This window comes from Sprattus sprattus (genome assembly GCF_963457725.1).
Source record: "Sprattus sprattus genome assembly, chromosome: 18".
In the NCBI taxonomy this organism is placed as follows: domain Eukaryota; kingdom Metazoa; phylum Chordata; class Actinopteri; order Clupeiformes; family Clupeidae; genus Sprattus; species Sprattus sprattus.
In genome coordinates this window covers 16,642,034-16,656,394 of record NC_137916.1, presented here as the reverse complement: position 1 = coordinate 16,656,394, position 14,361 = coordinate 16,642,034, and the positions used below count along the sequence as shown (strand labels likewise).

The following is a 14,361-nucleotide window of genomic DNA, read 5'->3' as shown; positions in this document are numbered from 1 at the left end:
GAGAACTTCAAATTTGGACAAGATTGGGGATGCAACATCTCTTCTTCACAATATCACATGCACTTCCCTTGCTGGCTTGTCCAACCAGTTTCATGTGAACAATATGAAATACGAAATAAGTGTAGGGTTTGACTAGACAAGCACTTTTCAGGACATGTGCCTGGACCATGGACAGACCTATCACTCTTTGTACAACTGACACTCATACCTTAACTCTGCTCCTAACTTATCTCAACACCTGACACCCTAGAGCACTGTACTGAATTGTATTGCAATATATACAATGGTGTTGCTATGTCTTTGTTGAACTGGTGTTGCTATGTCTTTGTAGCCTGACGATGTCATACTCATAATTCTAGTCAGAATATGAGTCTGATGCTGAGCCATTGGGCTGTGATTATGGGGCGTGTTTCAACGAACCAGGAAAAAAAATGCCTCTTCGCTCAATTGGATACCTACAACTAATCAGAGCAACATATGACCATCTGATACATTAAAGCTTTTACTTTGACCGAAGAAGGACGGCAAAAACATATTTTTGATCGACAAATGCCTTAATCGCGTTTCTCTGTTCCTCTTTCAAAATGAATGCGCTATCAATATCTGTGAGATATGCCTGCTCACGTACTTATTAGCAGCAAGGCTATAGCTAGCTACCATTTGTTTCAATGTTTTTTTTATCTACGCGTTAGCATAACCTATCAATAATGGTCTAGAGCGCTTCAGTTAAGACCTACAATCCTCGGCAACATTCGTGTTGCACATACACAACTAACCGAGTCAATGTAGATATAAAAAAGTCGTGTAGATAGCTTAAATCATATAAAATATGTCCCACTAAGCTCCCGAGACGGCGCCATCTTTGTTCGATGTATATTCTATCTATCTAATCAACTCAAGCGTTGGTTGGTCATCTGTCCATCAACGTATAAAGCCCGCCCTTACAATTTGATTGGTCAGATCACTTTTCCGAGACGTTGAATATCTCCCAACTAGCCCAAGTCCAGACTGAATCTCTCAGACCAAAAATGTTGTGGGCGGAGTTCAGGCTGGTATCCAGGCTAATGTCTTTGTTGAACTGAACCACATTGTGAAAGGGTGAAAAGCAGTTGGTAGAAGAGGTTTGAAGTCTGACCTGACCTCTCCTAAACTATGCTGTATGTCCAAATTGAAAACGGCCCCAAACTTCTTTGGCCTCTTCTTTGACCACATCTATGTTGATTTGGCAGTGTTTTTAATTAAATTACCATTCTGTAGTCACCTAACCGACTTTCCATAGTCCAATGATTGGTCTTTTATGTATCTGGCCACCTCCTCCCGGCAGAGTTTCTAGACTATACTTTCAACAAAAATGGAACCGTTGAGTTATAGACTGGCAGCACCAGGCTACCATTTTGAGAGCCCACCACTGGTTTTGATCATTGGTAGGCCTATTTCTTTTAACTTATAATGTCAGAGTTTAGTGAACTGACTTTGGAAGGGAGATAACATAGATACATAGATTTGATCAGCTGTGTCCTTTCACAAAAAAATACATATTATCTGAGAAATGGAAAGGCCTATTTATAAACTGACATAACATCACTTGAAGTTAATAAATAAACACAGTTTTGTCAGCCAAATATTTGTTACGGCAATTTTTAAATCTACTGGCACCAATGGTCACACTTCCCTTCACAAGTGTGAGAGTGTTAATGTGTCCAGTGTGTGTGTGTGTGTGTGTGTGTGTGTGTGTGTGTGTGTGTGTGTGTGTGTGATGTGTTTGTGTATGTGAGGGTCTTTTTTTCTCCCTATTCCGTCATATATTGGCCAAATGACGCAACTCATCACATTTAATTAGGCTAATAAATTAGCTCAATGTGTCACCCCTGACCTGTGGCAAGCTCTAGCTGTAAGGGTCTGCGTCAGTGAGAACACATACACAAGCAAGTGTGCAGACACACACACACACAAACACACGTACACACAGACCCACACACTCACACACACACACACACACACACGCACATGCACACGCACACGCACACACACACACACACACACACACACACACACACACACACACACAAACACACACGCACACACAGACACACCCACACACACACACACAAACATAATAGCACTTCAACATTCATAAATACATGATCTCTCATTATCATGTGTGTAGAAGTGTGCACTGACCTTAGGGGCTGTTCCTTTTGTGTCACTGACGCAGGTGAGTGGGAGTAATAACCAGGGGCTTGGTTGTCAGTTAATGTCAACAAACTCCAAAACGCCCCCCTCCTCTTCACCCCCCCCCCCCCCACACACACACAAATACACACGACGTTTCACTGCCTTTCAACAACGGGATCTTTGGCGCAACCATGTGGCCTAAGGGAGGAAAACTTGTTTATTTGCTCTAGGGAACGCCCCCTGGTCAGCTGACAGGGCGCGTGACACACGACTCCGTTCGTTTCCTATTTGCGCAGATCTACGCGTGCCGGGTGTGTTGTTGAGGTGAGTGGCTTGTGAGTTTATCAACCTAACTGACACGGTGAAACCAAGTTTGAGAAATTAACGGTTGGCTACCACATGTCCGCTTTGAAGGCAAGCCTCTTTATTTGTGCCAGTAAATGTATTTTCTTGTACCGGTATTTTGGGAGGCTATGAAGTGCCATCACACTGAAAAAACAGTTGAACAAAAAGAGTAGCCTGGGCTTTTTAAAACGGTGCCAGCTTTTTGTGCATTTTTCATCATCTCTTCTCATCACCTTTGTTTCACCAGTAAACTATGGTGAATGCTTAGAGTGTTGAATTTCATGGCAGTGGAGGTCAAAGTCATACGTTATAACATAGCTAATTTATTTTATCTTTCGCAACTTGTTCGGGCGTGTCAGGTGTTGATAGTGAAGTTTAATAACACCCAGCATCATAAACTGTAGTGTTCTCTCTTTTTTCGTATCAGCTACAGATTTATTTGCCCAGGTGGGTCGCTCGAGGGCAGAATGCCGTCCAATAAGAGCGTATCAGATGCACCCATCACTCAGTTTATCAACTGCAGGATCCTAAGAGACCACAAGATACAGAGGTAGGCTATAGACACACTGTCGCCCGTTCTCCTGCAAAGCATGTCCGAAGATATGGTTGCTTTTCTATTCTGTTGTGGTGCGTAGTTCTTGAAGTACTTTGTATGCTTGTATGTCTAGGGAGGACCTGTGGGTGAGGGAGGGCAGGATTCTTGATCCTGAAAAGCTGTTTTTTGACGAGAAAGGCTTTGCAGACCAGAGAATTGACTGTAAAAACAATATCATTGCCCCAGGGTTCATAGACGTACAGATCAATGGTAAGACTATTACCACTCCTTTCTCAGAGTGTTACTATTCCCACAGGAACAACAAAATATTTCTCACAATTGCAGTGATCGTGCAGTCAGTCGTTTTTTTTGGCTTTATGTTGTTTATTACAAGCAGGATCAATGTTCAAACAGTGATACAGACAGAAAGACTGGCATGGGCATGTATACATTTATACACATACATGGCAGAGGGCAAGGGTAGACAAGACACCAACACATTGGGAAAACCACACCAACATTGACGTATGGACGTCATATGGACGATATGAGAAATGTATCTCATGTCATCTCCGCATGTTTTTATGCTTGAATAAAATACATTTTTATACACATTTGAATAAAGCTGCACTCACGTGACCATGGCTGCGTCATATCAACTGGAAATGATGTTCATATAAAACATTTATATACATTACAGTATACATGCAATATGATTCAACAGATTGCATATGGTGGTGTCACTGATATTGCATATGTACTGCACATACAATTTGCATTGAATTAGGTGGATATGGTGTGGATTTCTCCCAGGCCAGTGGTGACATCAGTGGCGGTGTTGCCTTGGTGGCCAAAAAGAATATGGAACATGGTGTCACTTCCTTTTGCCCAACCCTTGTTACCTCACCTACATCAGTCTACCACCAGGTATCGCCAGATCAGTCCCTGACTCAGTTTCTAACTCACTCAATGAATCAGGACATTATTTGAAGCTCTCAACCGGCTTGTAATGTAGTAGTGATGAGTAGTTTTAACCCATTTATGTAAATATACATACATAAGTTGCTGGCACACTCTAACTAATTCACTTGAGCTCAACGTATGTTAGTGAATGACAACATGGCATGGCAGAATGGCATTGAGTAATAGTCATATACCCACAGAAAGTATCTGCCGTGACATGAAAATATGGCTCACTCAGTCACTTATTCAGTTAACCTTGGACTCAACTCACTTCACGCATTGTCTCTTTATCTGTACTTTTCTCTTTTTCCCACTCTTAGGTTCTTCCCCAGATCAAAGTTCAGAATGGGGGTCCCCATGGAGCCGGAGTAATTGGTATGATGACCGAACTAGCCTGGCATTCTGCCTAGGTTGTCTTGGCTTTCTCTCATTCTTTCAGTTTGTGCTATCTGCTCCCTGGCACCACAATCAGTTCCAGTTGACTGTAAAAAGCATGGTCAACATGGCGTCATGCCATATTGGCAAAATTGCAGCCAGAGCATGCGCATTTAGTGCTTTTTGCAGCCAGAGCATGCACAGTAAGTGCCATTTGCAGCCAGAGCATGCGCAGTAAGTGCCATTTGCAGCCAGAGCATGCGCAGTAAGTGCTTTTTGCAGCCAGAGCATGCCCATAAAACAGTCAGGCCTGCACAGTAACGACCATATTTGCTGAAATCTCTGCCATTACGGTAGATTAACTTTTGACTGAGCGTATGCCGTCCATGCTTTTTATTCATTTATTGGTTCTACTCAGTGTGACATCTGAACTGACCCATCACCATATGCTTGTGTCAAGCATGCTTGAATTTTGGGACACATTTGAGTGATATGTTGTGCATTGTGGTTCATGCATCACATTGAATACCACTTCCCTCTCGGTTCTGTAAATTAAATGTATACAGCTCATCTGGCAAACTACATTTAAGAAAACATACAGTGAGAGAAGCATTGAAGCATGGATCAGGTTTAGGACACGGGACCAGCATATCCATAGTTTCTGTTTTGAGGATTTATTTTTAATGTATCCCTTCTTCTTGTGAGCTCTGCCATTGTCCCCCTAGGTGTTCACCTTGAAGGTCCCTTCATCAGCGAGGAGAAGAAAGGCGCTCACCCACCAAAATTCCTGCGCAGCTTTGAAGCAGGGGGGGTTACTGATCTGCTGGAGACCTATGGACAGCTAGATAACGTTGTCATGGTGACACTGGCACCTGAGCTGTCCAACAGTGGGCCAGTGATCCAGGAGCTAGTAAAGAGGGGCATTACTGTCTCTGTGGGTGAGTGAATGAGGAAGTAGTTCTCCCATAATGACTCATTTTGTTTTCTTGTTTTAGTGTGCTGAGATAGATGGCTGGAGAGCACATCTCTCTTCTGCTTAACACACATCATTGTCTCTTAATTTTCTTCTTAATAGTTTTGACATCTTTTGTATTGTGTATGGTGTTCAGTATAGGGTGCTCTGCAGCTTTCTACATTGCTGATTTGTTCCAGCATGTTGCACTAGATGGCTGATATTTGTGGCTTTTGGTTTTGAGCCTGTTGTCCCTTCAGGCCACTCCATGGCTGACTTATCTCAGGCTGAAGAAGCGGTGAATCAGGGAGCATCCTTCATTACTCACCTCTTCAACGCTATGCTACCTGTAAGTCATGGCACAGTAACATTGTGGTCTCAGTGAACAGCATTATATTTGTCACAGCTATTAGCAACACTTCCCTGGTTTTGAAAAATGTCCTACACTTATTTGTGCCATTGGTTCATTTGAGATGTTAAAAGAACCATCAGCTATTTTCACCTTTATCTGCAAATACAAAATAATGACAGAGTCTGTTATTGTTGTTACAGTTTCACCATCGGGACCCGGGCATTGTGGGATTGTTAACCAGTGAGGAGGTGCCTCCAGGACGCAGAGTTTTCTATGGAATGATTGCTGATGGAATACACACACACCCTGCAGCACTGCGCATTGCACACCGAGCACATCCAACAGGTGCATACACACACACACACACACACGCACACACACACACACCCCAAAACATTAATTTCACGCTGATCACTTACAACAAATTACAACCGCAACTACATGTAGACCCTCCAGAGCACATGACATTACCATCTTCTTTTAACTCAGTGTCACTAAACAGTGTCACCTCCCTGTGCCTTATGAACATATTATGCAACAGACACTTTACACAGCCCCACCACACACATGCATGGACTCATACATAAACATAACAGCTCATGGGGCATGATATAACACATTTCCTGTTGTTTGTCAGATCTTATATAAGTCTGTGTGTGTGTGTGTGTGTGTGTGTGTGTGTGTGTTTGTGTGTTTCAGGGTTGGTGTTGGTCACTGATGCCATAGCAGCAATGGGTCTTCCTGCTGGCCATCATACTCTGGGCCAGCAAGAAATAGACATCCAGGGTCTTCACGCCTATGTAGCAGGTCTTTGCCACCAGACTCTAACAGACATTCTTCTTAGCAACATAGACCACTGCTGACATGATGCATTATGCCAATTTGACATCCTTTCAATACAGGAACCAAAACACTGAGTGGAAGCATTGCTACAATGGACATGTGTGTGAGACATTTCAAACAAGCAACAGGTGAGTGAGTGAGTGTGTGTGTGTGTGTCCGAGTATATTATTGAATGTATGCACATGTACATACTCTCACAATGAATGTATATATTATAAGTGTTAAATAGTTAGGGAAAACATCTTTACTTTACAAGAGCCCCTTGCAGTGATGCATGGATTTAAATACCTGCTTGATGTTATTTGAGATAGAGTAAGCAGTGCGTGATGAGACGTGTTTAGCTGTGCTTTCTGCGGACTGTTGGCAGGCTGTTCAGTGGAGGCTGCCCTAGAGGCCGCTTCTCTTCGTCCTGCAGAGTCGTTAGGGCTGAACCATCAAAAGGGAACACTGGACTTCAACACTGATGCAGGTCTGTAAGTGCGTGCGTGTGTGTATGTGTGAGTCTTGCTCTCTTGTATGGTGTGTTTATCTCTTTTACAAACATAGGTCTCATTTAGATGTGTGTTTGTGTATTAACAGATTTTGTTGTTCTGGATGATGCATTGACGGTCCAAGAGACTTACATAATGGGCCAGCAGGTCTGGAAGAAGTGAAGTGAAATGGAAAAGAGAGGAACACACTACACCAGGGCTTCTGCACAGCTCAGTAATTGAGCAGTTCAATGGAACTCATTAGGGAGCTCACCTCACTGGCTATGCCTAATATTTACAAACACAAACACACAGCTGAGATGTGTGTCCGCTTGTGTGTGGTGTATCAATATTCCGAGGAATATCTCTCTGAAATCCAAAGCTATGCAATGAAAACATTTCTAATCTATGTTCACATTTTGGGAACTGATGTGGCCTTCTGTAGCAATCAGTGTTAACAAAGGACATGGGTCAGGCTTAATGATGCACAAAGAACCGACCTATCCTAATATTGAATTGGCTGACAAACTTCCAATACTAAGTGCAACCAGTGTATCTTTCAGGGCCAACACCCATGAGATGGTAAGGGCACATGTGAAGATTTAGACACATTTCAGTGGTCTTTCATTTCCACATAAATCCATATGCTGAAAGATATATAGAAATTGTTTTTTAATAGTCCTGCATTCCTTGTAAATGTGACATTTGACATTCAATACATGTGTAACATAGTTGTGTGATGTTATTTTCCTATAAAACCTTAACCAGCCTTGATCTTACTTCAAGTTTTGTGGTAAGCTGTGGAATAAAGGAGTCTTAAGAATATACAGCTCTGTTGACACAACCTAAACAATGACCTCTGAACTTTGATTAACTAAGCAAACCAGCTTCTAAAACATCTATGCCCCTAGAGATGTCCACTCATGTCAGGAACAAGACTCATGACATTGATTATAAATTTAATTAATTTATTCTTCCACTCAGCATAAAAACACACATACACATACTCATAAGTACGTACCAAGACAAACACACACTCATAATAGGTTGACCAGGTTTTCTGCATTGTGTTGTATGCACAGCATTTTTACCCTTTGTCCCGCATCGGGCACATTGAGATAATGTACCGCAAATACAAAAAAGCTAAGCTTTTCATCCAATGGCTGAGAAGAGTGCAGTGAAGGCAAACATCCAGAGGCTATGACGGCAGTCAATCAAACTGCGCAGACATAGGGCGTAACTTTGCAGATAAGGTAAAAGCTACCGATACCAGGCAACTTTTGGTCTGTTAGCATCTGGTCACCCTAACTCATACACATCAGTAAGTTCTGGTATGGACCCATGTTTGGCATGCAAGGAGTTAACCAAGGAATGTAGAGATGAAGACGCTGGTGTCCAGATTCAGTGTGGCATGCCACCAGCGGTCAGGGAAATAAAGCACCTAAACAAGAACCGATAAGATGTCCACAGAGAATAATTTACAACTGGAGTAGATGACTAAACATGGGGTCCAATAGTCAGAAAAAATCAGACATTAAGATCCAGAGAAGTGCCTATTTATTAACTGATAAAAATCTTCTATGACACTTGTGTCACATGCACTTGGTTAATGTGTATCTGTAAGTATGGTATATTTTTTTCTAACCTCCCCTGGCCGGATGGTACACTCCAGAGGCCTCTTGTGAATCCCCAGGCTTGGGTAGGTCTGACTGACCCAGGTCAGGGTGGTGTGATTGGGATGGAACTCAGGCTGTTCATCTGGAGGGTACAGGAACCAGCGCTGAGGAAGATTTAACACTCATCAAACGAAAGGCAAAGGGCATTAGCCAGTGGGCTGAGAATAAACCAGGCCACAGACACTCATTTTAAATGACTAGTGATGTGTCTTCACCTTTCGCCCATAAATGACCTCCGAAAAGCCTGGTCCGTGCCAGTGGAAGGGAACACCTGTACCTGGACCTGTGATGGAGAATAAGACAAAAATGGAGCAGCTGTGGATATCATCACAGCAAAAAATAGTGCCCGCAACAAAATTCGAATCACTTTAGGTCAGCAGACTGTTCTTGTTGGGGACATTACCATCATAAATGAAGCAAATGTTTTTTCTCTCTTCAAGATTATTTCCCCTTAAACTGCACAAGTGCTTGCTAGAAAACAATGTGAGTCAATGCAGTAAGTACCTGCTATGCCAAAGCTGTATGCTGGGCTGGTATATGGGATTTTGTAAGGGGGGGCATTGTACTCATCAAACAAGGCATGCCACTCAGTGAAGTTGTTATCGCCGAAGAAGTAAAGCGTTTCTGAAACAAACAAAATTAGATAGATTATCACAGAAGTACACCATCCCTGAGAGGAGTCACATTTACAGATGCCCAATGCTAAAATAGTTAACGGAAATTATGTGCATTGGGTCAACATGTACTTTTGAATAGCAAGCAAAGGTGCACCAATGTGTTTGTGATGGATCATGAGACACTCACCACTGCCCAGAGAGTCCACAGACTGAGGGGTTAGTAGGAACTTAACAAACTCTTCAAAGGGAACATCAACTGCATAGAGAGTACACACAAAAAAGTAAGAATACAAGTGACTGAAAAAGCAAAATTTTGTTTTTAAGTTGCCAGCATCCAACATCTTTCATATGGACTAATGCCCTTTGGTCGGGTTAGTGGGTGTGTGGATAGATAGATAAAGGGCTTGTACCTTTCCTGTAGGAATGTGTGTTTGCTGTGCTGAGCCTCACTGTTCTTTCTTTGTACTCTCTAAGTAGATTGTACTTGCAACACATAAACCGGAACCTCTGCAAATATCACAGGGCAATTCATCACAAGCTACATTCCCAACATGAGATGTCAATTAAATATGTTCTATTTGGATACAGAACTGAAATCCCTCTTACCGTGTTGTCAGTGATGCCTCTGAGAATCACAGGCTTTGCGTATGCATACCTGTCAAAAAACACACGTACATTTGTGACTTCTACACTGAACCTAATCCTTTGCTAAGTTGCATTTCAGTTACTGATTTTTGTTTTTCATCAGGGTCAATTGCACCGTGACATATGCTTACTGTTGAAGAAACTGTGAGTATGTAAGAGACGTTTGGTCTTCGATATCGATGTTACAGGGCCCCTCATCTGTAAGGCTGTCGCCTCCTGATGACCTAGAGTCAGAAATAGTCACGCACGTAAAGCTAACTGTCTAGCTAACCACTAAAAGTCACCATCAAAACATTGTAGTTTAGCGGCTGATATTAATCTCATGGACTCACCAGCCACCGTCATCGCCAGATATTTGCTCGTTGTCGCGTGCGACCGATAACCAAGCCGACAGGAGCGAAAAAAATACCCATGTCACTTCCATATGTCAACTTCGCTTTACGTGCATTTCGTGGTAACCTGCACATCACGCTCAATGGATGATGGTCTAGGATGCTTTCTAGAACTTCCACCTCGCATTGAACCGCAGACCAATGAACAAAGGCCACACCAATCAAGGGGTGGGCCTTTCGTTTCCAAAGCCAGAACCTTAAAAATCAGTGTAGGCTAATAAAAAGTAGTAGAAGTAACTTTTCAGCATTCAATAAATTGGTCTTGGAGCATAGAGTTTATAACCGTTCAACTTCTCTTCATACAGTGAAAGTGTAATTTCTTGTAATTCTGTACACCAACTTGTAATGTTTTCTACGTTCTCCACTCAAGTAGTAGACTAACATAGTTTTAGATTAGGCTTACTTTAAAATGTAGAAAGGTAAACCATGGCTTGAACATCCAACACATTGGTAGGGACAAATCTAAGACCGTGTTTTTGGTCATTATTTAACCCTTTAGTTTTACCTAAAAAAAAAAATGTATTCCAAATTTAAGAGATCAATCTATGCACCAGTCTATCTATGTAGTTAACTCGTACTGTGACATGTTAGATAGGAGGTCGGAACACAGATTCCTCACACAAATGGGAGGCTTACGGTATGATTTTAGAGATGGACCGAAGCGCTTTCCCTGAAGGTTAGTAGCATAGACGTATTACGATATATGTCTATGGTTAGTTGTATTGTCAGACTTTTTCTATAATGATTTGCATAAGATTCCTTGAAATGTTAAAAAGTATAGAGACCACATGATGATCAAAAGCTAATTTAATGGCTCTGAAACTAGCTAACCACATACGTATTTATTAGTATGATTTGACTCTCGGAAAGTGCATGCCTCCTCATCCAGAATAAACATTGCGTAGTGACCGTGGTGTATCCCTGCAAAGGTACGCGTTGTAACGTCACATGTAATTAATTACCATGTTCTACTGTCATTTGAAATGTGTGAGTTCGCTGAAGTAACGGCTCGCCTCGACGTAATGATCACTTTAGATGTTATTCTTGATTGAAACATTGGTCAATGTGTGATTTTGGGCCAATCACCCTAAATTGAAATGTGTTTCCCTCAAATTCAGTTGAGACCTTCGAAGTGTCAATCGTTGTTTGTTTTTCTCTTTTCTTGCCTGTATTAAGACATGGACACAGACAGCCCAGATGAATTACTCTCAGAGTTCAGAGAGAGGCGTTTAGGTGTTTCGGGTGTCCTGCAGATCACTGCTGGGACAGGATTAGCTGTGTATGCCATGTGGGCTGGAATCCTCATGCCAGGGTTCCGCAAAGTTCCTCTTAGGCTACAGGTTATTACATGATTCACAACTCCGACACTGAAGGTTTTGTGATAATGAATGTGTTATTATGAATGGATGAGGTGGCTGTCACATGTGTAATTGAATACTGAGTAAAGGCAGTGGTGGAAAGTGTCTTTACAGTTACTGTCCATAAGTACAATTTTGAGGTAGCCCTACTTGTACTTTGAGTCTTTCCATTTTATGCTACTTTAAACTTTTACTCCACTACATTTCAGAGGGAAATATTTTACTTTATACTCCACTACATTTATTTCAGAACTGTAGGTACTAGTTAAGATTAAGATTTTACACTATGGAAACTATAACAAGCTTTTAAAATACAGTGCAGTGTTAAAGATCAAACCAGTGGTTTCTAACCTTTTGGCTTCTGACATCTTACAAAGTGTGCAGTCGGGATCCCACTTCCCACCAAATACATATTTTCCATTTTAAACTTCTTACATGGTTTAATTTCAATCAAATGATCCAATATCTCACCAAAAAATAATCCAAAAACTGAAAACAGATTTGCGTATAAGAGCTTTGTTCTTCTGCTTTCCTCCCATTAATCATCTCACAACCACTCAGATTGATTGTGTGTCCTTGTATATAGAATGTATATAAAGTAGTTCAAACTAGCTCCACCTCCCGCAGTTACAACAGTAACATGTTGCATTCACACCGATGCTTGAGTATTGGTAGTTTGAAGATGTCATTTATAATAATATCAGTCAGAGGGACCAAACCAGTACTTTAACTAATACTTTTACTTGAGCAGAATTTTTCATGCAGGACTCATACTTGTTATGGAGTATTTTTACATTGCCTTATTGGTACTTTTACTTAAGTAAAATATTGTAATCTTCTTCCACCACTGAGCATAGGCCCAACTGTAATTATCTTGTAATGACTCATTGTTACCCTTGCCAGGTGCCTTACTTGCCAGCTAGCAGAACTCAGGTGCGGAATGTCGTATCTTTGCTACATGGACGATCTGGAGCATTGGCTGACCTTGGCTCTGGAGATGGAAGGATTGTGAGTATGAGATCATCACTTAAGCCTAATTTATGCTTATGTCACCGTCACTTTTTAATTACTTTTCAAGTATAAATTAAGCTTTAGTGTACATTCATTGAACAGCAACACGTAGATATATTAAGTGTCTTCTGTGTGTGCATGTATGTGTGCATGCATGCAGGTGCTGGAAGCATACAAACACGGGTTTTCTCCTGCTGTCGGCTATGAGTTGAATCCTTGGCTCGTGCGGCTGGCTAACTTTCATGCCTGGAGAGCAGGGAACTATGGGAAGGTATCCTATCGCCAGGAGGATCTATGGAAGGTACATCAATAGCCTCGTGTTAGCTTCCTACAATATTGTATTTATCAGCTGTGGTATTCTCCAAAATGACTTGATTGCCGGGGGATTGATAATGGGCATCAGCTCAGTTACTAGTGAGATTTTTTGCTGTAAGTGGAAGGTTAGAAAGCCACTGCCAGTTAATGACAAAAATAAATATCTGTTAGTATCTGCAAATAATAATTTTTGGCACTGATACTGCAAAGTGATTTATAAGGTTGTTCTGTTTAATGCATTTGCAGGTTGACCTCTCCAGGTGTAAGAATGTCACAGTGTTCCTGGCTCCAAGTGTAGTAAGTCCCTTCCTTTTTCTATTCCTTTTCAAATTTATGTTTTATTGTCTTTCAATCGTGGTGCTTGTGTGTGTGTGTGTGTATGTTCTCTTATGTCTGGTGTGTTCTTCAGCTCACTCTTCTTCAGGAGAAATTACTGGCAGAACTTCCTGATGATGCCTTGGTTGTTGCTGGTCGCTTCCCATTCCGTGATTGGACACCATTTCAAGTGGAGGGGGAGGGTGTTGACCGGGCTTGGGCCTATGATATGAAAGCCTTAAGACAACACAACAAGCCAGGAATGGACATAAACTCTTTACAGTAATAAAGCGGAAGATAAGTTTAGTGTCAGTTTCTTTCTGTAGTCTCTGTAGGCTATATATGTATAGCCTGCCCTGTATATAGCCTGTAGACTATATAATGCGTGACACGGAAAATAAAGTTGACCCATTGTTAGTATTTTTACCACAGAATTAGGTCAAGAAGTGTTGTGACATTCTTTTACTATTTCTTTTTTCTTCTGATATAGTCCTCACAGAACGAGAGAGCAAGAAGAACATTGCCACCTTAATGAAGTCTTTTGCTGTCATCTGTGTTTAAGATTGTTTTTTTTTTTTTTTTACTAGTGGTGCATGTGACTCACCACAGTCAGATATCTGTTGTGGATTTAGTTTTTCTATATGCTGTCAGCCTGATGTCAGCCCCTATGTTAAGCATGTTTTGTAATGCATTATGTAGTTTTATGAGCAGAGAAATATTTAATTAATATATTTATGAATTCTTTTAAAATGAACACTTCGGGTCTTCGTGGTTTTTGCAATGAAGATATATTGAGTTTCATTTTAGGATACATGCACTGTTCTAACTTTGACACAAGGCATTGCCTGCAATTTCAGGTTAGCCACATCCTCTGAGCTGTGAAAAACGAGCAGAAAAATGGGGCACAGTCAAGACAGTTTGTACATGTTCAAATATTGAAATGTTTTTCATGCTGAAATGTGAAACGTGGAAAATTAAATGTTATTAAATGCGTTCTGTTCCATTAATTCCATTGGCGTGTT

General features: G+C 41.3%; 3 protein-coding genes across 3 annotated transcripts; 2 read left to right on the top strand and 1 right to left on the bottom strand.

The window, feature by feature from the left end:
- Nucleotides 1-2,958: 2,958 nt before the first annotated feature.
- On the top strand, nucleotides 2,959-7,690 carry amdhd2 (amidohydrolase domain containing 2). Its single transcript, XM_080856034.1, has 11 exons — nucleotides 2,959-3,070; nucleotides 3,189-3,325; nucleotides 3,843-3,982; nucleotides 4,339-4,393; nucleotides 5,119-5,331; nucleotides 5,606-5,694; nucleotides 5,898-6,042; nucleotides 6,397-6,504; nucleotides 6,600-6,668; nucleotides 6,908-7,009; nucleotides 7,120-7,690. Exons 1-11 carry the CDS (start codon nucleotides 2,988-2,990, stop codon nucleotides 7,191-7,193), a joined length of 1,215 nt encoding a protein of 404 aa, XP_080712160.1. The 5' UTR covers nucleotides 2,959-2,987; the 3' UTR covers nucleotides 7,194-7,690.
- Nucleotides 7,691-7,995: 305 nt separating this feature from the next.
- jmjd8 (jumonji domain containing 8) lies at nucleotides 7,996-10,424 on the bottom strand. The gene is made up of 9 exons (XM_080856038.1): nucleotides 10,281-10,424; nucleotides 10,080-10,172; nucleotides 9,910-9,958; nucleotides 9,714-9,810; nucleotides 9,491-9,559; nucleotides 9,191-9,310; nucleotides 8,902-8,969; nucleotides 8,656-8,790; nucleotides 7,996-8,451 (listed from the first exon to the last, which is right to left on the bottom strand). Exons 1-9 carry the CDS (start codon nucleotides 10,370-10,372, stop codon nucleotides 8,371-8,373), a joined length of 804 nt encoding a protein of 267 aa, XP_080712164.1. The 5' UTR covers nucleotides 10,373-10,424; the 3' UTR covers nucleotides 7,996-8,370.
- A 459-nt stretch (nucleotides 10,425-10,883) lies between these two features.
- antkmt (adenine nucleotide translocase lysine methyltransferase) lies at nucleotides 10,884-14,346 on the top strand. The gene is made up of 6 exons (XM_080856042.1): nucleotides 10,884-11,016; nucleotides 11,517-11,680; nucleotides 12,602-12,706; nucleotides 12,870-13,010; nucleotides 13,271-13,321; nucleotides 13,434-14,346. The coding sequence occupies exons 1-6, from the start codon at nucleotides 10,980-10,982 to the stop codon at nucleotides 13,623-13,625; spliced, it is 690 nt and encodes a 229-aa protein (XP_080712168.1). The 5' UTR covers nucleotides 10,884-10,979; the 3' UTR covers nucleotides 13,626-14,346.
- The last annotated feature ends 15 nt before the right edge of the window (nucleotides 14,347-14,361 follow it).